The sequence below is a fragment of the Caretta caretta genome, chromosome 13, assembly GCF_965140235.1.
Source record: "Caretta caretta isolate rCarCar2 chromosome 13, rCarCar1.hap1, whole genome shotgun sequence".
Lineage (NCBI taxonomy): Eukaryota > Metazoa > Chordata > Testudines > Cheloniidae > Caretta > Caretta caretta.
In genome coordinates, this window is record NC_134218.1 from 32797852 (window position 1) to 32819605 (window position 21754).

The following is a 21754-nucleotide window of genomic DNA, read 5'->3' on the forward strand; positions in this document are numbered from 1 at the left end:
GCTACAGCGCTGGCATAGGGGGAGGGGAAGTGGGGAGGGGTCAGAGTGGGGGGAGGGGACAGGGCGAGGGCAGAGAGTGGGGGAGGGGGAGGGGTCAGTATGGGGGGAGGGTATGGGTAGGGGGGAGTGGGCAGAGTGAGGGGATGGGGAGGGGATGGGGAAGGGGGCAGAGTGGGGGGAGGGGGATGGGCTCCCATCCTAGGGAGTCCACCCCACCAGGCCAGATTGGGGCTGGGCCCCCTGTGGGGGAAGGACCCCATGGCAGCCGCTCTCCCGCCTATTCCGTGCCATATTCCTGGGTCCCCCGTCCATCCGGTTGGACCGGTCTGAGCCTAGCCCTGCCCTGCACCAGCCAGCACAGCCGGCTCCTCCCAGCTCCTCAGCCACGGGCCAGGGCGTGTGCCCCCCAACCACCACAAACCAGGCTGTAGCTCCCAGCCCCCCGCTGCTCCCCTCCCCCCGCCAAAAAACAGTGGATAGAACCCAGGAGTTCTGCCCCCAACCCCACCTGGGGTTAGGACCCAGGTGTCCTGGCTCCCAGCCCCCCCAAACCCACTAGCTGTTCCGCTGGAGCAGATGGGCCAGATTGCGGGGGAGTGGAACCAGGCTGGGGGGCATGTGAGGGGAGGGACAGGCCCCTGGGGTGTGCAGCGGGGCTGTCATGAGTGCGGCTGGCTCCCATCACCCACTCAGTCCTGGACCAGGGTCCCTGTGGGACTGGTGTGTGGGGCACTGTCTGAGGGACCCACCGTGGGCAGCCCCTCCTGGCAGCCAGTCAGATGTGCCCTTCGCCACCACCCATCTGTCCATCTGTCCACCCTTCCCCTGCATCCATCCATCTCCTTCCCCCACATTCATCCATCCATCCATCCATCCTTCTCCATCCATCCACTCACCCCCTTCCCCCACTCATCCACCCTCCCATCCCCATGCCCACCCTCATCCCCCCACAGCCTCCACTCAGCCAGCTGTCCCCCAGGCCATCCCCCACACCCCCATGGCCAGCTCCTAGGGCCTCCCCCCCAGCTCCTGGGGTCCTGCTCTGGGCAGGGCCCCTCATCTCGCACCCTCCAGTGGGGCTTTTCCTGGCTGCGCCACCCCTCCCGGCGAGCCAGGTGGACTGAGCAGGGTTTTACTTTGAGGCTGGGGCCCAGCGTCACCCACGGGGCCGGCGTCCGTCATCACAGGGCGGTTTTTGAGCCGGCACCAGGTGCAGTTATTCCGATGGGGCCACAGAGCATCCCAGTTCCTACATGCGAAACACTCCCCAGCGGGCGTCTGGGGCCTCCGGAGGCCAGTCCCCGTCCAACCCCCCCGGGAGGGCTGGGCCCTTCCCCGTTGGCTGCTTGGCTCTGACCGGCCCAGTTTGACCCAGTATCTTGGAACCCTGGTGGGGGGAGAGGGGGGGACACGACTCCCTGGTGATGTTACAGGCTGCCTAATCACCCCTCCTGCTCTCAGCATCTGCCCCCGCCATGGAGGGATGGTCCCTGCCCACCCCCACACCCCCCACAACCGGGCAGGCACCCAAAGCTTGCATGGGGAATTGCCGGATCTTTCGCCCCGACTGGCCACCAGAACCTCCCCGCCACGGGCCCGCATGGCTCAGGGTCCTGGGCCCCGCACTGCTGAGGGCGAGTCCCCGGCCACCTCCAGGCTCATTGCGGGAGGGGGGCGGGGGGAGAGTGGGTTTCCCATCTGAACTGTGGCTGGATTGAACCTTCCACGCGGATGGCTGAAGGGGTCCCAGGGTGGATGGGAAGGGGGGTGCAGCGGGAGTTGTTGGGGGACGGGAAGGGAAACTACACTGGGGGGGATTGAACTGGGGGGGTCCAGCCCTGATCACGTCCTAGCCCCCCTAGTGCCGGGGGTGGGGGGGAGGAAAGGCCAGAGGCCAATGCAGGGACAGTGGGGAAGGATGGGACGGCTGCCCCACCATGAGAGAAAAGTGTCACCCCCCATCCCAGCACTGAGAGCCTCTTTCTGACCCAGCCCCTCAGCGCCCACCCCTCAACCCCCTCTTGTCCCTTCCCCTCCCCCTTCCGCTTAGGTCCAGCCTTCAGTGCTCCCTTCCCCCGCCCCAGACTATGGGCCTGAACATTGTGTTCCCTTTGTGAACACACAGTCATGGGCCCAGAGCCACTTTAAAAACACCAGCCCCTTGCACACCCCCCCCCAAATCGCAGCTCAGCCTGGATGGGGCGCCTGGATTATTAACCCTTTGCCCTGTGGAGAGAGACACTGAAGACACAGTTTGAGTAGGACCTACAAAAATACAAACTCTGTCCCAGTGGCCGCTGTGCAATCTAGGCCTTTGCATTCCTGTGCGTGTGTGTAGAGCCCAGGGCTGGGCTAGCGGAGGGGGGCTGCGGGTCAGGAGGGAGGGGCACCGGCAGAGCTGGGGGGTGGAGGGGAAGGAGTGAGGGGCCCCAGTGTGAGAGGGCTGTGAGTCGGGAGTGAGGGGCACCGGCAGAGCTGGGGAAGCCCAGGGCTGGGCTAGCAGAGTCTGAGGGGCACTGGCGTGGGAGGGCTGTGGGTCGGGAGTGAGGGGCACCGGCAGAGCCCTGTACGTGGGGCAGTGGGGAGGAGGCAGGAGGCGCCTGGATTCCTTGGCCAGGGCTCCGAGTTGCTGGCAGGGGAAGCTGCAAAACAAGCCGAGGGGGGTCGGATTGGAGACAAGAACCGGCTCTAAAAATAGGGCACTTGGCTGAGCATGTGAGCCAGGCCACAGCGATTTAAAGGGGCCGGAGCTGGGGGGAGAGGGGCCCGTGGGAGGACCCCCCAGAAGGCACAATTAACCCTTTGGGGTCCAGAACTCCCTTCCCCTCCCGTATCCTAGCTGCCAGCCCAAAGGAGTGGAGTCCACTGGTTAGAACAGGGGGGCCAGGAGCCAGGACTGGGAGGGCAGTGAGCTCTAATGGGTTGTGGGGAAGGAGCCAGGACACCTGGGTTCTATCCCCAGTTCGCTGTCTCGGCCCCTCCCTGAACAGCCTGGGACTCGAGTCAACACTTGCGGCTGCTTCGCTGCTGATTTATTCTATTTAATTAAATGAATTATGAGCCGGCCCTGAAGACACCAAGCCAGGGGAGATTAGCTGCTGTTGCACAGCCAGTAGAACAGTGCCCCTAGTGGGAGTGGTCGGGACTGCGGTGTGGGGCTGGAATGAACACTGACCCCTGCTGGGGAAATGAAATATTCCCATGCAGGATACGTGAGAGTGTGTGTGTGTGTGGGGGGGGGGGTGTAGCCCAGGGTAGGCTAGCTGGGGGCTGCTGGTCAGGACTGAGGAGCACTGGTAGAGTTGGAGGGAGGAGGGAGCCCGGATTGGGCTAGCAGGGGGCTGCGGGTTGGGAGTGGGGGGGCAGGGCTGGGCTAACAGGGCTGGGAGTTGGGGGGGTGGGTTGGGAGTGGGGGGGGGGCAAGGTTGGGCTAGCAGGGGGCTGCGGGTTGGGAGTGAGGGGCACTAGTGGGGAGCGGGGAAGCTCAGGGCCATCTGGGTGTGTCTGACACCCTGCTGGGTGGGTGAGCTTTGTTGCTCCACCCAAGGGACGTTGAGGTCCAGCCCTTGGCCCGCAGCCCCCAGTGGCGTCTCTCTCCCTGCGCGGGGCTGCTCGAGGGATGGGAACAATGTGAATGGGGCTGGCGGTGCCAAGGTGGGGGGGGAGCATCAATGCTCCTTTATGTGGCTCGCTGCGTGCCTGGGCTGATAATGTGCGGGGAGGGGGGGCAGGTCCCTCTGCCCCCTGGGCCCCTCCCTGCCCCAGTGCCCCCCTGGCATTTGCGGGGGGGACAACAGTGGCTGGATTAACCTATTGGGGAGGGGTGATGCCAAGCGAGGCTGGCGGAGGGGGCCTGGACTCCCCTGAGCCAGCCGGGTCCCGCCCTGGGGCTGGATGGGAGCTGGCACCCCCTAGAGGGCACAGGCCCTGTGCCGCATCCTCCCCCCAGTCTGCCAGGCCCCGCCCTGGGGCTGGATGAGAGCCTAGTTCTGGCACAGAACGGACCTGAAAATTGATTCAATGGGGCCAGCTGGCGGCCAGAGACTGGCAGAGAAATTCCTCCCCATTTAGCATCAGAAAACTGAAACCCAGGGCAGGGTCAGTGAGGCCGCGAGGGGAGACGCGGCTGCCTGGGGCGGGTGTTGCAGGTTATACAGGGACGCCTCACCCAGTGCTGAGATGAGGCCACCTCTGGGGTGGGGCATGAGGTCTGGTTACATAGGAACTGTTTGCCCAGCTCTGAGAAGCGGCTGCCTCGGCGGGGAAGGGAGATGGGGGGGCTGGTTATACAGGGGCCCCTCGCCTGGCACCGAGACGTGACTGCCTCAGTGGGGCTATACAGGGACCCCTCGTTCATTTGGAAAAAACAAACGATGGTGGTGTTGCCCCCACAGTGGCTGGGAGCGGCGTGGGGGATACGGAGCCGTGGGGTCAATGCTGCAGCGGGTGATGTTATGATGAACTCAGATCTGTATCATGATCAGAGGTAGGCTGTGTGATGAAGCGGGACTGTTCTTAATGTTTTCTCTGAATAGTGTGGGGGTGCCTCAGTTTCCCCTATGCAGTTCTTAAGTATCTAGGTAGTGGGATAAGGGTGTATGATCATTGCAGAGCCCTAGAGGGCAGGTGTGTGCAGGGGTCTGGACACCGAGAATGGCCGACACCCTGTTTCCTGGCCACTGATGGCCTGGCCCTTCCCGCCTGCAAGGTGAGAGCTAAAGGGTTGGAGAACAAAGGAATCAGGAGACCTCCTGGCCCGGGAAAGGGACAAAGCCCAGAGGAGGAGGGGCTGGAGAGAGTTTCAGTTTGGTGCTGGGTGGTGGAACGCAGGGAACCCCAGGGCTGGGGTCTAAGCTTCCTGCCCCCAGAAGGACTTGACTGAGGGGTCCTGGTTGTGCCGATCAGCTCTGTTTTAGACTGTGTTCCTATTGTCCAATAAACCTTCTGTTTTACTGGCTGGCTGAGAGTCCCAGTGAATCCCAGGAAGAGGGGTGCAGGGCCCGGACTCCCCCACACTTCATGACAGGCTGTACAGTTGGAGACACAGGGGACCGATTGGGATTTAGAAGGGATAAGTGGACATGAGATATCTAAGTAAAGCAGGGCTGAAACCCACTGTCCACAGCAGTGAGATGTGATCTCCCAGCTTCGTCAGACGACGCCCTAGGCGTAAGAAATGCTTGACATAAGTAAATGACCAAAGAGCGACTCTTATATCACAAGATCAGGAGAAAGACGTGCCGACGGGTGATGCTGCGAAAAAGCGACCGTGATGTACGTAGAGGCTCTAAATCTGAACCAAGTAGCAGAGGGGACTTTCCCTCCATTGGGCTTGTAACTGGCCACCAGAGACGAACCCACGGTGGTGTAAGAGAACATCACTAACTCGATGCTAAATAAAAATAAAGGCTCCAGCCAGCGTGGGGTGGAGCTTAGTTCTCCTCTTCAGCTAGCAGGAGGCAGATGCATCCGAATTGGTGGTAGCGGTGGCATCCCAGTTGGGGGTTAGCTCTGGGCTAGGCACAGGCTGGCCAGGTGGGGCTGCACCCAGTGGCCCCTGCTGGCCTCTAAGCTCCAGGTCGGAGGCCCAGGGTAGCTTGGGGGGCGGGTTCAGGGATCCCGGGGCAGGGGGAGCTCAGAGCTCGAAGACGGCAGGGCCAATGTTTAAGCCCAGCAGGGCGTTGGCAGCTTCCAGGCACTCACTCAGCCGGGGCCCTGAAACAAGAGAGGGGTCAAGGGGGAGACACCAGCCTGGGCAACAGGGAGGGTCGGGGCAAAGGGCAGAGAGCTCACAGAATGGGGGACTGGCATGAGGGTCAGGGACCTGGAGGGGTGCATGGGGGCCCAGGGAGGGAGCCAGGACTGTGACAGCGAGCAGGAAGCTGGGAGACTGTCATGGGACTGGAGGGCTCTGGGGGGGCCAGATTGGGGGGCCAAGAGGCAGAGGTTGGGGCTGGGCTTTTGGGGGCTGGGCTGTAGAACCTGGGGGGCAGGGCTCTCAGGGATGGGGGCCCTGTGAGGCAGGGTTGGGGCATTGAGCCCTTGGGGCAGGGGATCTTGGGGGAAGGCTGGGCTGTGGGGTTCCCATGAGGCAGAGTCTTTCCAGTCGAGACCCTGGGCCCTGCTCCTGACCCCCCACTCCCCTCTCACCTGCTTGGCCCCGCACCCAACCCACAGCCTTGGCCTCCAGCAGCTCCCACTCGTCGCGTTGCCCCGCGGCCCGGCCGTGCAGCCAGACCACGGCCAGCACCGTGGCCCAGATGCCGGGAGGCATGTCCTTGGGGGGGAGGGGGAAGAGACAGCCTGAGACAGCACCCAGCCTGGGGAAACGCTGCCCCCATCCCCCCACCCTGGGGACCCCCTGCCTCCCAGCGCTGCCCCCCATGCCCTCACCCTGGGGACCCCCCAATCCAGTGCTCCCGCCCACTCCCCAGAATCAGAGGGTTCCCAGCCCCCCTGCTGTAGCACCATGGACCCCCTACCCAGATGCCCAGTGGGGTAGGGAGACAGCCCGGGGGTAGGGAGACAGCCTCAGAGTGGGCCTGGCCTGGGGCCCCCCATGCCTCCCCCAGCCCTGGGGCCTCTTGATCCAATGCTCCGACCCCCTGTAAGTGGGGTCCCAGACCCCCACTCTGGGTCCGTCTCGCCGACTGGGCTCCAGATTCAAGAGTTATTTGATCCAGTTGCCCTCAGACCCACCCCCTCAGTTTGGGTCACCCTGTCTCATCTAGGAGCAGAGAACAGGCTCAACTCATGGCACCTGCCTCCCATCTCTCCCCTGTCCCTCGCCTCCCGCACTCACCTGACTGGGCATCCTCCCCTTGGCATCGGTCTCGCTTACCCCCAGCGCGGCGGCCAGCTGGGGGTCCAGGTCCCACGAGCCGTCAGCATTCTGCAGAGACACCAGCCTCAGCAGGGGAGACTCCTCTGGTGCCCGCTCTAGGGAGAGACGTGGGGAGATGGGGCTGGGACATGGTTACAGAAGAGTGACATGGCCTGTCCAGGTTGATTCTCCCCCACTCATGCCGCCCATCCGGTTTGCCCCCTCCAAAGAACTTTAGCTCATTGATACAAACTCACACCCCAAATTCCAGCTTCACAGAGTTTTGTGCCTGGGAGTTTCCTTATCTTTTTTCATTTTGTTGCAAGATAATTTGCATCACAACACTTAAAAAACCCAGCTGTGGACTCCCCCTCCCGCAGCGTCACACCGGTGTTTTGCCCAGGAAGTTCCTTCGGAGCGGATGTCGCTGTTAAACACTTGCCCAGCTCCGTGACCGTCAGGGCACGTCTGTCTCGGCCCCGAGGAAGCAACATCCTGGCGTTTGCCGCCCTCCCGGTGCCCTGACTCCCAGCCACTGCCCCCCTCACCTGGCTTGCCGCGGCACCGGGCGAGGCGTGTTCTCAGGACTTTCCACAGTTGCCCTTTCACTGGGGGCTTTCCTGGTTCAGCTATGGGTGGGGGAGGAGGCGGACAGTTCTGGGCTTGGGGAGCACATGTGCGGGGGCCGCTCCTGCCGGTGCGTGCCATACATTCGTTCTTGAACAGCTCCATGGAGGGGTGGTCCTCTCTGGCCTCGAGGGGGGAAGCAGGCAACAGGACGCTGCACTCATGGGAGGCGCATCTGGGCATGGGCCTGTGGGATCTACATGCCATCAGCGAGAGACACTGCGTGTACGGCATCCTGGCCGCAGCCTTGAAGCCTGGGGGGGGCAGACAGACGGACACGGAGACAGACAGAGAGAAGCTAAGGGAGGGAAGAACCCGCCCGCCCCCCGGCACCCAGAGCCAACGCACTGCTGGGGCCCCTCCTCCCTGCCCGCCAGCTGGGACCCCCTCCCCGCACCCAGCCCCATCCTCTTTTCCCCCTAGCTACCTCTGAGTCCCTCCCCTGCCGGACTGTGACCCCCCAGATCCAGCCTCTCCCCCACAGCTTCCCCCCAGGAAGGAACCTTCCTCCAGCCCCAGGGGATACAGGGGTGGGTGCTGCACCCCATGGATGAGGGCAGGACTCTGTGGGGCAGGGATGGGGTGGCACAGCCCCATGGGAGCTGGGGCAGGGAGAGGGGCAAAGGGACATTCGCCCAGAAACATGATGCCCCTCCATGCTTCCAGATCCCCCTCTCGCACTGGGATCCCCCTGTGCTGGAATTCCCTGTCCCCCTCTCCCCCCAGTGCCAGGTTCCCGCACCCACCTGAGCTTCCCCCCCACCCCGCCTCGCACCCGGTGCCAGGATCCCTGACCCCTCCAGGGTTACCTGCCAGCGGGATGTCCCGTCTCACCAGCGGCCCCTGCACTGGCTGCCTCCACTCTGTGTCCACCCCCACGTAGGCCGTGACGGAGCAGACGACCCCCGAGCTCAGGCTGGTCTCCAGCGCCCGGTGCCGGTCCTCCTCCGACCCGGCCCCCACGGCCCCCTCCAGCTCCAGCAGCAGTGACATGGCTGCCAGCCGGTGAACGGGCAGCCTGTGCCGGGGACAGAGAGTCGCGGGGTGAGCCCTGTTCCAGCCGCACGGTGGGGAGCAGGGGCTAGTGGGATGGTGTGTGTGTGGGGGTTGGGAGCCAGGACTCCTGGGTTCTATCTCTGGCTATAGGAGGAGAGTGGGACCTAGTGATCTGCATTGCCAGCAGATCGAGGGACGTGATCGTTCCCCTCTATTCGGCACTGCGTGAGGCCTCATCTGGAGTACTGTGTCCAGTTTTGGGCCCCACACTGCAAGGATGTGGAAAAGCGTCCAGCGGAGGGTAACAAAAATGATTAGGGGTCTGGAACACATGACTTATGAGGAGAGGCTGAGGGAACTGGGATTGTTTAGTCTGCGGAAGAGAAGAATGAGGGGGGATTTAATAGCTGCTTTCAGCTACCTGAGAGGGGGTTCCAAAGAGGATGGATCTAGACTGTTCTCAGTGGTAGCGGATGACAGAACAAGGAGTAATGGTCTCAAGTTGCAGTGGGGGAGGTTTAGGTTGGATATTAGGAAAAACTTTTTCACTAGGAGGGTGGTGAAGCACTGGAATGCATTACCTAGGGAGATGGTGGAATCTCCTTCCTTAGAAGTTTTTAAGGTCAGGCTTGACAAAGCCCTGGCTGGGATGATTTAGTTGGGGTTCGCCCTGCTTTGAGTAGGGGGTTGGACTAGGTGACCTCCTGAGGTCCCTTCCAACCCTGATGGTCTATAATTCTATGAAGGGGACTGGGAGCCAGGACTCCTACGTGCCTCTGTGGCCTGGGGCAGGTCCCATCCCATCTCTGTCCTGTTGGGGGTGGGAAAATGGGGTGGCGGTGGGGGGCAGGAGCCAGCTGCCTAGTGGGGGATGGGGGCCGGGGGAGTGTTGCTGTCACCTGTCTCCATCTTGTGGCTGCAGGGGGAACTGCAGCATCTCCTTGTAGGTCTGGTCCTGGACGCGGTACTGCAGGGTGACACAACCCACGGCAGTGTCTGTGGGCTGCAGGCAGAGAAAGGGGGTCATAGGGGCAGTGTGAGGGGGGAGAAGATGCCCAGGGACCCCCAGACCCATGTTACAGAACAAAGGGGGTAAATACACCTGATGAACACCAGTTGTTGGGCTGCCTAGTCAGCCAAATGACCATCATTAGGGGCCAGGGTCAACATCCCTGTTTGAGATCAGTGGGGTGGGGTAGCACAGAGACCTCCAGCTCAATGGCCATTGTCAGGGGTTAGAGTTATCGCCCAGGGGTTGGGGGGTGTTCCCGAATCAGTCACTGATCCCAAGCCCTGGGGGCGCCCCGGGCAAGGGCCTTGCTCTCTCACCTGGGGCTGCCCACGGAGCTGGGCGTAGATGAGGCACCGCTGCCCAGGGAAGATCACCTCAGGGCCCCGGCCCAGCAACTCTGCCTCCATCCCAGGGGGCAGATCCCAGCTCAGCGAGATTCCGGTCACGGCCGGCTGCAGGGCCCGCTTCAGAGACTGCAGCGCCTGGGGGAGAGACCGATATACCAGGGTGGGGCCAGGACGCCTGGGTCCTACCCCCGGTCTGGAAGGGGAGTTGGGGCTAGTGAGTTAGAGCACGGAGGTTCGGAGTCCGGACTCCTGGGTTCTCTCCCAGCTCTGGGAGGGGGTGGGGTCTGCTGTGTTAGAGCTGGGGGAGCCTGGACTTCTGGGTTCTCACCTTGGGCTGCATGCGGTCCTGGCCCGTGATGAACTCGGCGCTGCCCCCTGCTGCCCGGGCAATGCCTTTGACCAGAGCTGTGGAGGCTCCAGCCCCGATACCGAAGGAGAAGCATCTGCAGGGGGGCAGAGACAGGAGAGAGAGCGGCAGAGGTTGGGGGCCCAGCCAGTGCTGGGGTGGGGGCAGTGCAGTTGGAGAGGGGCCAGTAGGGCTGAAGGGAATGGGCTGGGGGGTCTCCCCATACTGGCAGGGAGGGAAAGCAGAGTTGGGGAGATGATAGGGGCAGGGGTCCCCATGGAAGGATGGGCAGAGATTCTGGGGGGTCCCCATGGAAGGATGGGCAGAGATTCTGGGGGGTTCATCTCCCTCGAAGCCGGGGCACTTGCTGGTTTGAACTGGAATAACTAGGGGGGCTCTGGGACCTGACTTTTGTAACTCAGGGTTTGGGGGTGTTGGTGACTCAGCCCCAGGGGTTGTGGCTTTCTTGTGGGGGGCCAGGGGCTGTCTTGTGCGGGGCCAGGGGCCAAATGAGATGATCAGGATGGTTCTTTCTGGTATGAAAGTCTCTGAGTTTATCCTCCCTGGCCCCATTCCCTTCTGAGAGGCCCCCAGAATCCCCCTCGGCTCCCCCAGCCCCTCTCTGAGCCCCCGGAACACCTTGCTACTGCCCCCAGTACCTGGCGTGGGTGCCCATCCTGGCAGGGGCTGCGGTAAATGGCTCGTAGAGGCTCCAAGATCTTGGTGCCCCCCAGGTCGGCCTGGAGCTGCTGGACGCGCTGCAGGGACTCGGCCATGGTCTGTTGGGTGTATCCCACACTCTGCCTGTGGGGGGCGCTGAGCGGTCAGGGGCCGGGACAGCTGGAGCCAGAGACACCCCTACCCCAGCCTGCCCTGCTCCCAACCCAGGGACACCCCAACCCCAGCCAGGCCTGCCCCCCACCAGACCTGTCCTGACCAGCCCTGGCCCCAGCCCACAGACACCCCAACCCCAGCCTGCCCTGTCCGCAGCCAGGGACACCCCAATCCCAGCTAGCCCTGTCTCCCACCAGACCTGTCCCTGCCAGCTCTGCCCCCAGCCCACAGACACCCTGACCCTGACCCTAGCCAGCCCTGTCCCCAGCCAGCCCTGCCTCCTAACCCAACCAGCCCCTTTCCTGCCCTGCCCTGCCCCTTTGACTCACGGGTAGAAGGACTCAAAACGAGATCCAAAGCCATAGATGTTGAAATAACAGCCCAGGGGCAAACTCTTCAACAGCAGGACCAGGGTCTCCTGGGGATGGAGAGAGATGGACGGAGTCACCCCCATGTCCAGCCAGTCTGAGCTGCCCCCTCCCTCCCCCAGCTCTGCCCCCTGGGCCCAGCCAGCCTGGGCTTCTCCCCCCCGGCTCTGCCCCCTGCTCCCCCCCTGTTCTGCCCCACGGGTCCAACCAGCCTAGGCTGCTCCCCTGCACGGCTCTGCCTCATGGGCCCAGCCAGCCTAGGCTGCTCTTCTCCCAGCTCAGGCCCTCTGGGCCCAGCCAGCCTGGGCTGCTCCCCTGGGCTCTGCCCCATGGGACCCTTCTAGCATGGCCTCCTGCCAGGCTTACTCCTGATGGAATTCTGCACCACTGCGCAAGCGCAGAACTCATGTGTCCTGCAGAATTTATTTCCTGCAGAAAATACATTTCTGCCTGAGAAGTTCTGCAGTTCCGCCTTTCACCCACCAAAGGCCAAAGTGGTGCCAGAACAGCCAGCAGCATGAACGCAGTCGGCTGTTGTGGGCAAACAGCGTAACTGCAGCACTTCTGGGGCAGAATGTATTTTCTGTGGGGAAAAAAATTTTGGTGCATGCCTGGTGCTTCAGAATTCCCGCAGGAGAAGAAGTTCATCACAGCAACCTGCTAGCAGAGCCAGGTTACGACAGACAGAGTGGGGCACATAGGGCTGCTGGGTGGGACAGACTGGGGCACAGGCTCAGGATCTAGTGGGGTGACACCATTGAGCCAGGAGCTGAATGGGAGTGGGGGTGCAAGGCCACATGGGAACGAGGGTAGAGGAGATGCAGGAACACATGGGGATGGGTGTGTGTGTGTGGAGGAACAGGGGCAGATGTGGCTGACTGAATGGGAGAGGCTTGGGGTCGGCCAGGATCTACATGGGGGAGGCTCCCCAACTCCCTAACAATTTGCCACTACCCCCAAAACACCTGTTCCATACTTCTCCCATCCACACCCAACAACCCTCCCGATTCGCTCCAGGCTCCTTCCCTCTCCCTCAGATCCTCTGTTACCCCTGACTCCCCCAACCCTTTGCACTGCTTCTGAGGGTGGCAGGAAATACGGTTCTGTATTGTAGTTTAAATGAATTACTCAAAGTTCTGTGTTAATATGCCCAGTAAGGAATATATTTGTAAAAACATTTTTTACCAAAATCTTTTTGTTGTCTGTATTGTTACAGACATACTTTCTGATAGATATTTTGAAATAAATTACCAAAATAATTGAAACTGGCATAATTATATTCTGTTATTTTGACAAAAAATGCAGATTGTTGCAGAATTTTAAAACATTGTGTGCAGAATTTTAATTTTTTGGTACAGAATTCCCTGAGGAGTACTGGCCGTACCTTGGCGCTGTCGATGCGCTTGGGGGAGCGGTCTTGGCCGTCCATGGGGCACTCCATGCTGCCGGAGCGGTCCAGCAGGAAGATGAACTCTCCGGCTGGGCTCTGGCCCGGCACCGCCTCGGGCAGGCTGGGCAGCAGGGTCACCATCACGGCCGGGTTGCCCATCAGGGAGCCTGTAGGGAGATGGGGCCAGCCCCAAATGGGGCGGACATGGGGTCGAGCCCTATGAGAGCCTTCAGCGTTCCCTGACTGCCCCAGAACCCCACCCATACTCCTCTGTCTCTCCCCCCACAGCTCTTTCCCCCAGATCCCCCCCACCCCCAATCTCCAGCTCCCAGTGCCTGCCCTTTCATCCCACATTCTTCCTCATGCCCCCCAGATCTGCAGGGCACCCCACTGCCTGGCTCCTCCAAAGCACTCCACCCTCCTACCCCCAGCCCTTCCAAGAGCCCCTGCTCTGGACCCCCACACCCGAGTGCCCACCCCCTGATCCTGTCCCCAATCCCCTTCACACACTCTATCCCGAGTTCCTTCAACGCCCACCCCTAATCCCCACCCCACAGTCCCTCCCCACCCAGGGGAAGCAGGGTGTGGGACCCCCACCCCCACCTGGCTCTGCTTCAGGCAACCTGGCCTCCAGGACCACGCTGGGTTTGTGTGGCTCTGCATAATACACCAGCAGCTCCACGTCCCGGTCCCACGGTGGGGCCTGGGCTAGTGACACCTGGGGGGGGGGGGTGACAGACACACAGTCCCCTCCCTTCAGTTCCTGGGGGGCAGGGTCTCGCTGGCTCTCGCTCCTGACTCAGTGCCCCTCCATGGAGCCAGAGGGGAGGGGGTGACCCGGGAACGTGAGCTGCACCCTCCCTGGGAACTTGGGCTGGGCCCCCTGGGTTAGGTGGGAGGGAGAGAGGGAAAAACACCTGGGGAAAACACTACAAAACTCTGAATTTTGGGGGGTGCTAAATCTTTCCAATTTGAGGGTGACATTTCCCCCCCCCCATTTTATTCCACTGAAAATGAAGGAGAGGGAAACTCCCAGAAAGTGAAGGGGACCAGGGCACATCGAATGCCCAGGATTTCACCCCATGGGCTGGTCTCAGCCCCTCAAGATTTTCCCCAGAGAACTCGGGGAATTCCCCGGATCCGTTTGTGTAGCTCACCCCTCCCCCACACCTTCTGGGACACACCCCCTGCCCCACCCCAGAGCTCCCACAGCTGTATATGTCCCCACAGGACCCATGCCCAGATGGTCCCCTGGGACCTGCCCCACCCAGCCTCGCCCCAAATCCCCCCCAGCCCTGTCCCCTGGCATCCACCCCTCATCCGAGAGCCCCCCATCACCCCCTCACTCAGAGCTGCCCCCCACTGCCCCTCCCAGCAGGGCTGGTCAGGACCCATGCATCTGGGCAAGCCCTTACCTGGGCGCTGGTCCGGTTCCCAGCCGTGTAGCTCAGGGGGGTGAGGGAGCAGTTGGAGAGCACACGGTCGATGCCGTGGGGCGACTGCAGTGTGGCGCTCAGACTCAGGGTGTAGGGCAGCGCCCCCTGGGGCACCCGCGGGACCGCCTGGGTGACATCCGCTCTGTCCCACCCTGCAGAGAGACACGGGGTGAGAGCCGGGGGCTGGGAGAGTGGGGGGGGGGGGTCATGGGATATTGGTGGGCATGGGGAGATGTGGGATATTGGGGGAGGGCCCAGGGGAGTCACATACTCTGGGATAGGGATTGCGGGGCACTTACCGTGGGGGACATAGCAGTGACCTATGGAGTGTTAAGGGGTTATGAGGATCCATGTGGGTCTTTCCCTGGAGGATATGTAGCAGGGGCTATGGTGTCTTATTGGATTACAGGCTGTGGGGTCACTCACCATGGGGTGCATAGTGGGGGTTCAGGGGGTCATGGGTGTCACCATGTAGGGTAAAGCAGGGATGGGGAGGCTATGGGTCTCACCATAGGGCATGTAGCTGGGGGTGTGGGGGACTATGGGAGGCAAGGAGTTATGCAGGGCTATGTGTTTCACTGTGGGGTGCATAGCAGGGTTATGGGGGGCTAGATGTACAGGGCGCTACATTAGCCAGTGGGGGAAACTGTAAACAAGAGATTTACAACTCACCCGAAGGACAGTTGGCAGCTCACGTATGCCCTGGAGCTGCCTAGCCACGTAGCCCGGCCAGGACTTTTCCAGTAAGAAGCGCCAGAATATAAAAAGGGGGGAAACCGGCCCCAAGGCACCTCTCCTCCCACTTCGTTCCTGACGGCAATGCGAACACTCAGCAGACATTGAACTGGGGAGCTTGGTGCCAGGCTGGGAAGGGAGTCCAGCCTGTGCACTCAGAACTGGCAGCTGCCTGCAGCATCCTGTAGGGCAGGAGTTCTCAAACTGGGGGTCGGGACCCCTCAGGGGGTCGCGAGGTGATTACATAGAGGCTTGTGAGCTGTCAGCCTCCACCCCAAACCCCGCTTTACATCCAGCATTTATAATGGTGTTAAATATATAAAAAGGTGTTTTTAATTTATAAGGGGGGGGGTCGCACTCAGAGGCTTGCTATTTGAAAGGGGTCACCAGTACAAACGTTTGCGAAACACTGCTGTAGGGTGAGAAAAACTGTCTGCTTCAAACCTTTCTTAACATGGTAAGGGTTCAAGATGGAGAATGCACATTTAACTTTTATTTCTTATGTAACCAGTTCCGACCTTTGTGCCCCATAACTTGGGATCACTTACAACCCTTCCTTCTCTAGCTATTAAACTCGCATTTGTGTTTGATCTAAACCAGGGCGTTGGACTGGAGTGTCTGGGGAATGTCACTGAGCCCAGCAGGGCTGGTGAAGGATCGTTACCCTGGGACGGCCTGACAAACTAATCGATGAACTCGTGCTGCGCAGTGACCGGACTGGACAGCACAAGACGCACATCTCTGGGGTGCGAGGCTGGGGCTGGAGAATTTGCGGATGTTGCCCTGGGTGTGGTTCCGGCGTGGCGGGGAGAGCTTCATGCAACTCAGCTGGGGGTGTGTTTGCACACTGGTGGCTGCGTGTGAGCAGAGCCTGGAGGGGCCGGGCGTTCACACAGCAAAGCCGTGTGAAAGACTCCCTGGGCTGGAGGATTAAGGGGGAACAGCGATTCAGCAATCCAGGAATGCCACACTGGTACAGTGCGAGCAGGGTTATATGCACAGCTTGTTGCTGAGTGAAGTCTGCACTTGGAGCACACAGGCGATGATTTTAAGTGGGCTCAAGTGTGAACAGGTTCCAGTTTTTTTATTTTCTCTTCGCTTATTTCGGGAAAGGGAAATAGACACAGAAAGGTACAAAAATGAGCCAGCATGATGCAGTTGCAAAGTTAGCGCTGTGCAAACTGCAGGTAGCAGGAAAGGAGAAAGAATACCAGTGAACCTTGGAGCTGAAGGTTGAGGCTCACCAGCCCGTGCCGAAGGAGCAAGAAATAACTGCGGCCCCGGACATAGCAGCACATCAGAAAGCTTGGAGCTGCGAGGCAAAGAGGGAAAACCCCAGCTGGAAACATTAGACCAACAGAAGGAAATCCCAGTGTCACCAGCAGCTTCCTTTAACTCCAAATGTTTCGGACTGGGACCAGCTGTGGGCCTGTATACATAGAAACAGACTGTATGGAGGAATATTTCACCACTGCTGAAAAGCTGGGTGGTGCCCATGGGATTCCAGAGGGCAAGGGAATCCTCACACTCCGTGCAGAACTGCCTGGTAAAGCCTGGGCTGTACCCAATGCAATGCCATTTTTCTGGACGCTTTGGCATAGTCTACGTTTATGGATACTGTTTTGAAAGAGTTTCAATTTACTCCTGAGGTGTGTAGGACAAAATGTAGAGGTCTTCAAAGGAATGCTGGTGTGAGTAATCGGGAGTACGTTTACAGGGTGAAGGTGGGGCAGATTTTGGACAACTGCTAGATCTCATTGGCCAAGGATGTTTCCGGAGTCTCTGGGCTAACGATGCGAAGCAGCGTCTGTGACAGAAATGGTCACTTTGGATGACATCTTTGAGCACTCTCAGATGTCTAACAAGTCACAGAAAAAGAGGTTTAAAGCTGGGGCGAAGGGGGGATCCCATTTTATCTCTGGGAAAAAGGAGGGGGACTGGGAGGCTGGGCACCCACCTCCCCCAAAACCATTCTTCTAATCTCCTCCCCAAACCTCCTGTAAAAACAGAGGAGCACCTGTCATGGTAATTCCACTGCTCCCGGAGAACCCATTGCTCTGCGCGGAGGGACAGACAGCCCCGGGCAGCCCGTGTTAGTACCACTGTGCTCAGCACAGAAACCTCTGAGGAGCCTGAAGCGTACCACATTGGTTTTGTGGGATTTGGCTTTGCAGAGCCAGACGGGACATACTGAGACTTAGAATTAGTAACAGGGAACACCTGGGATGGGAAGATACAGGTGCACAGATGACTGTGGCTAAACAGATTGTCATGCAAGAAGGTGACATGTGGCCAGGTCAAATGGAAGAGATTTTACCAGTTGGAGGAGTCAGGACTCCTGGGCCTTTAGCCAAGGTGCACACAGAATCTGGTGGCTCCGAAAGTGAATTGAAGGTGGGAACAGTGGACGATATCCCTGTCGACCTGCTTGTGGGGAATGATGTTTTCTGCACAGCTGAGGTTGTTCGTGTGGCAAGCTGCTGCCACAGGAAGGAATACTGTGCTGGAACCCCAGCGGGAAATGGGAAAGCCCCAGAGACTGCTAATGGAAACAGAGGAAGGCTCTCTGCTCTGCAGCGTGCTTCCAGACATGGGAGGGGTTGAGACCAGCTTCTGTACCACAGCAGAAGGCAACATGTCCTCTGATCCCAGGGAGCAGTAGGGAGAGCCTATAACAGAGGACACTGTTCCAGGTGGCGACTGGCAGAGTTTTGCAGCTGAGCAAACCATAAATCTAGCTCTAGAGGGCACCAGGGAAGGGATCTTAGAGGGGGTCCCAGGAAAGGAAAATGGAGAGAGGATTTTTGTAGAAAATGGACAGCCCCTGTAAGCAGCTGGCTGTGCCTGGCCAGCCTTGTGGGGAAGTAGTAGTGTTAGCACACGGCTGTCCTCACACTGGTTGCTTATGGGGGAAATGCAGACTCAGCCCCTGTCCACTCCAGCAACAGAGTCAGAGGGTGGACCGTGCAGCTGAGGAAAGCGGTCTCACAGCCAGCTCCTTGGGGACATGGGGTGGGGGTGGTGACAGACAGGCTCCCACTCCAGACCCTAGAGTAGATGGCCGGTTGTATTCTCCAGGTGACCAGTCTGGAAAGTGATGGTCTCTCTTTAAAACAGGATGTAAACTCGGCTTGGGGAAAAGGGGTCAGTGAAGACGCAACAACCTGGCTGATAGGGTGGGGGTGGTTTCCCTCCCGAGGGACAGCACCAAGGAAGCAGCTGAGAGAATAGTACTAGTTACAGAAAAGGGGGCTAGGGAAGGACGGCTCTGAAGGCGAGGGGAACACGGTAACCCCAAGGGGGAGGGTGGCCTTCTTACAGATGCATCGCCATGGGGTTGGGACACAGCTCCAGTGGGGGCCTGCCCATGTGGGGGAGCCCCCTGCATCGCTGCCTCACCAGCCCCTGAGACACCCCAGCCCCACAGACAGGGCTGGATTAAGAGCGGATACCGAAGGGAACCCTAAGGTGAAGAAAGAGCCAAAAACTAATTGAGGGCAAAGGTTTGGTTAAAGAGTTAAATGACACAATGAGTATGACGCAAACCCACCTCAGGGACAGACTGCATAAACAAAAGGCGTGATGTGACAGAGATATGTGCAAACGCCTTTTTACAAGGAGAAACTTGGTGTTAATGTTTAACCCCGTTAAAAGCTCCAATAGGCACAGTGCTTGGAAATGATGGACGTGGCAAACAAGAACAAAGATTATTTCAAGAAGCCTCACGGTAATGCTGTTTTACAGATAATGCATGCAAGCAGACTTAAAACCCATCACGGCGGAGAAGCCATGGCAAACATGATCTGCTGTGTAGAAAGGGAAACTGAGGCACAGCACCTCATTGATTGGATGGCCAAATGCCAAGGTAATACTTTCCAGAATGTAAGTAATATCCACCTGGAGATAACACCAGTTGAAGCGACAGAAGTGATATCAGTGATGCAAGAACAGAAAATGGTGTTTTCCAACCAGCCAGGAAAGACATATGCTAACTCATGAGATTGCTAGACTGGTCCCTAAAGCATTAAAGGAGATAACCACATATGCTTGTGCAAAGTTGTGGAACATCAGAAGCACACTTGGGAATTATGCTGTCTAAACTCAAACGGGCCTTAACGCACCCTGCCTTGGGGTGACTGACACGCCGATGGTTTCTGAAGTGGGAAGCCGTGACCGTCTGCACTAGCATGGCCGACCCTTGTACGAGAGGACGACAAATCTGGGACAAGTCTGCTGAATAGTACGGTCCTGTTAAAAGGTGTGCGCCCGGCGTTATGAGATTCTGGTCTATGTTTGTAACTGCACCGCCTTGTAAAACTGAGAAATGTCCACAGACAAGCACCTCAGAGGCTGGGTGACCAACATCCAGCCAGGTGCTATGCAACCATCCCCGGCCATTTGCCAGTGGGGAGCTGTAAAGGAGAGATTTACGACCCACCTGAAGGACAATTGCTCGCTCACCTATGCCCTGGAGCTGCCTAGCCACGTAGCCCAGCCAGGACTTTTCCAGTAAGAAGCGTCAGGATATAAAAAGGGGGAAAACTGGGCCTTGGGCACCTCTCCTCCCCATTTCTTCTTTCCTGAAAGCTTGACAGACCGACCTGAGGAGCTCGGTGCCAGGCTGGGAAGGGAGTCCAGCCTGTGCACTCAGAACTGGCAGCTGCTTCAAACCTTTCTTAACATGGTCAGGGTTCAGGACGGAGAATGCACATTTAACTTTTATTTCTTATGTAACCAGTTCCGACCTTTGTGCCCCATAACTTGGGATCACTTACAACCCTTCCTTCTCTAGCTATTAAACTCGCGTTTGTGTTTGATCTAAACCAGGGCGTTGGACTGGAGTGTCTGGGGAATGTCACTGAGCCCAGCAGGGCTGGTGAAGGATCGTTACCCTGGGACGGCCTGACAAACTAATCGATGAACTCGTGCTGCGCAGTGACCGGACTGGACAGCACAAGACGCACATCTCTGGGGTGCGAGGCTGGGGCTGGAGAATTTGCGGATGTTGCCCTGGGTGTGGTTCCGGCGTGGCGGGGAGAGCTTCATGCAACTCAGCTGGGGGTGTGTTTGCACACTGGTGGCTGCGTGTGAGCAGAGCCTGGAGGGGCCGGGCGTTCACACAGCAAAGCCGTGTGAAAGACTCCCTGGGCTGGAGGATTAAGGGGGAACAGCGATTCAGCAATCCAGATTGTACCCTGGGGGTGCAGCAGGATCTGTGAAGTGGCCATGGGTCTAATTGTGGGGTGCATGGGGGGCGCAGGGGAATCTGTGCGACTCACCATCGGGCGTATAGCGGGGACGCAGCACGGCCGGCAGCACGTAGCGGGCGGCCCCATCGGGCTCCAGCGGCAGCTCGCAGACGTAGCGCAGGGTCAACGCTGCCTCCTCCCCGGGGGGCAGGTTCCCCAGGGAGCAGCTGAACACGTCACCCCCGGCCCCCTCCTGCTGCAGCAGGAACGAGCTCTGGCCCGCGGCCAGCGTATCCCCGTACAGCTCCTGAGCCTGTCGGAGAGACAGGGTCACCCCGAGATCCCGCTGCCCCCAACAGCCCCCTGCCCCCCAGCCAGCACGTCCCCATACAGCTCCCATGCCTGCCAGAGAGACAGGTCACCCTGAGATCCCCCGAGACCCTCGACATCCCACCCCTGCCCCCACGGCCAGCACGTCCCCATACAGCTCCCATGCCTGCCAGAGAGACAGGGTCACCCTGAGATCCCCCGAGACCCTCGACATCCCACCCCTGCCCCCACGGCCAGCATGGCCCCGTACAGCTCCCATGCCTGCCGGGAGAGACGGGGTCACCCTGAGCTCCCCCCAGCCTTGCCCCCCTGGTACCATCTCTCCCCCACAGGGTCCCTGCCCCCTGGTACCTGTTTCTTCTCGCGGAGCTGGGCCTGGATGCAGGTGCCCCCCAGGCGGGCCTGGAAGGCGTAGACGGCCGCCTCAGTGTCCACGGGGAATATGAACACGGCCTCCACGGGCCGTGGCTCCTCGTTCCTGTAGAGCAGCTCACAGCCCACGTCAGCCACGAAGCCTCGGATCAGCACCGTCACCAAGCTGCTGCGCAGGGGCACTGGGAGGGAGGGGGATGTCAGCCAGGGGATCCCCCCCATGGGCGCCAGGGAAGGGGGATGTCAGCCACAGGCCCTGTGATCCCCACGTGCACACGGGGTGGGGCCACCTCAGCCACGGACCCCCCACAAACCCCCATGGGGCCACCCTCCCCCTTCCAGCACCATCCCCACAGCCCTGACTCACCCGGCTTGTTGAAGCGGGTCAGGAGGCCGCAGCTCGTCATCTTGGCTCCGGGATCGGGGATCTGTGCGGGGAAAGGGTGGGTGAGATACGGGGTTCCCGTGGAAACTGACAGGCAGAGGGGGGCCCCCCGCCAGCGACTGTTCCGAGACCCCAGCCCCTGCTCAGCCATGTCCTGTGGCAGGGAGTCCCACAGGCTCTCAGTAGCCTAGCTCGGAGATCAGAGTGATGGCTTCTCTCGGGACCCCCTTCCCTGCACACGGTGGGGATCGGGGTACAGCTGGGAGCCGGGGGATGGACGGCGAAATGTGGGAGAGTGTGGTGGTGCATACACCCCATCATCAGGGCTCTCAGCTGGGCCAGACAAACACAATCAGGGTCTCTGGCAGCAATGACCACATGCCAGCACGGGACACGAGAACCTGGGCCCACCCTGCTCCCACTGGGTCCCTGCCCCATGGAGCTGGCAATCTCCCGGGTCAGGATTCAGGTCTCGGCTCCCAGTCTAGTCCCTGGATCACTTCCTACCCCTGCGTCCTCCCCAGTCAGTGGCTTGGCGTCTGTGGAGTTGGGCAGTGCCCTGGA

General features: G+C 60.0%; 1 protein-coding gene across 1 annotated transcript; it reads right to left on the bottom strand.

Annotated features, from left to right (window-relative positions):
* Positions 1-5210: 5210 nt before the first annotated feature.
* LOC125622479 (von Willebrand factor A domain-containing protein 5A-like) lies at positions 5211-21216 on the bottom strand. Its single transcript, XM_048820578.2, has 16 exons — positions 21173-21216; positions 20785-20987; positions 20194-20416; positions 14159-14331; positions 13347-13461; positions 12738-12910; positions 11315-11403; positions 10791-10955; positions 10134-10248; positions 9776-9940; positions 9346-9449; positions 8260-8468; positions 7372-7704; positions 6803-6939; positions 6151-6277; positions 5211-5715 (listed from the first exon to the last, which is right to left on the bottom strand). The coding sequence occupies exons 1-16, from the start codon at positions 21210-21212 to the stop codon at positions 5636-5638; spliced, it is 2451 nt and encodes an 816-aa protein (XP_048676535.2). The 5' UTR covers positions 21213-21216; the 3' UTR covers positions 5211-5635.
* Positions 21217-21754: the final 538 nt, after the last annotated feature.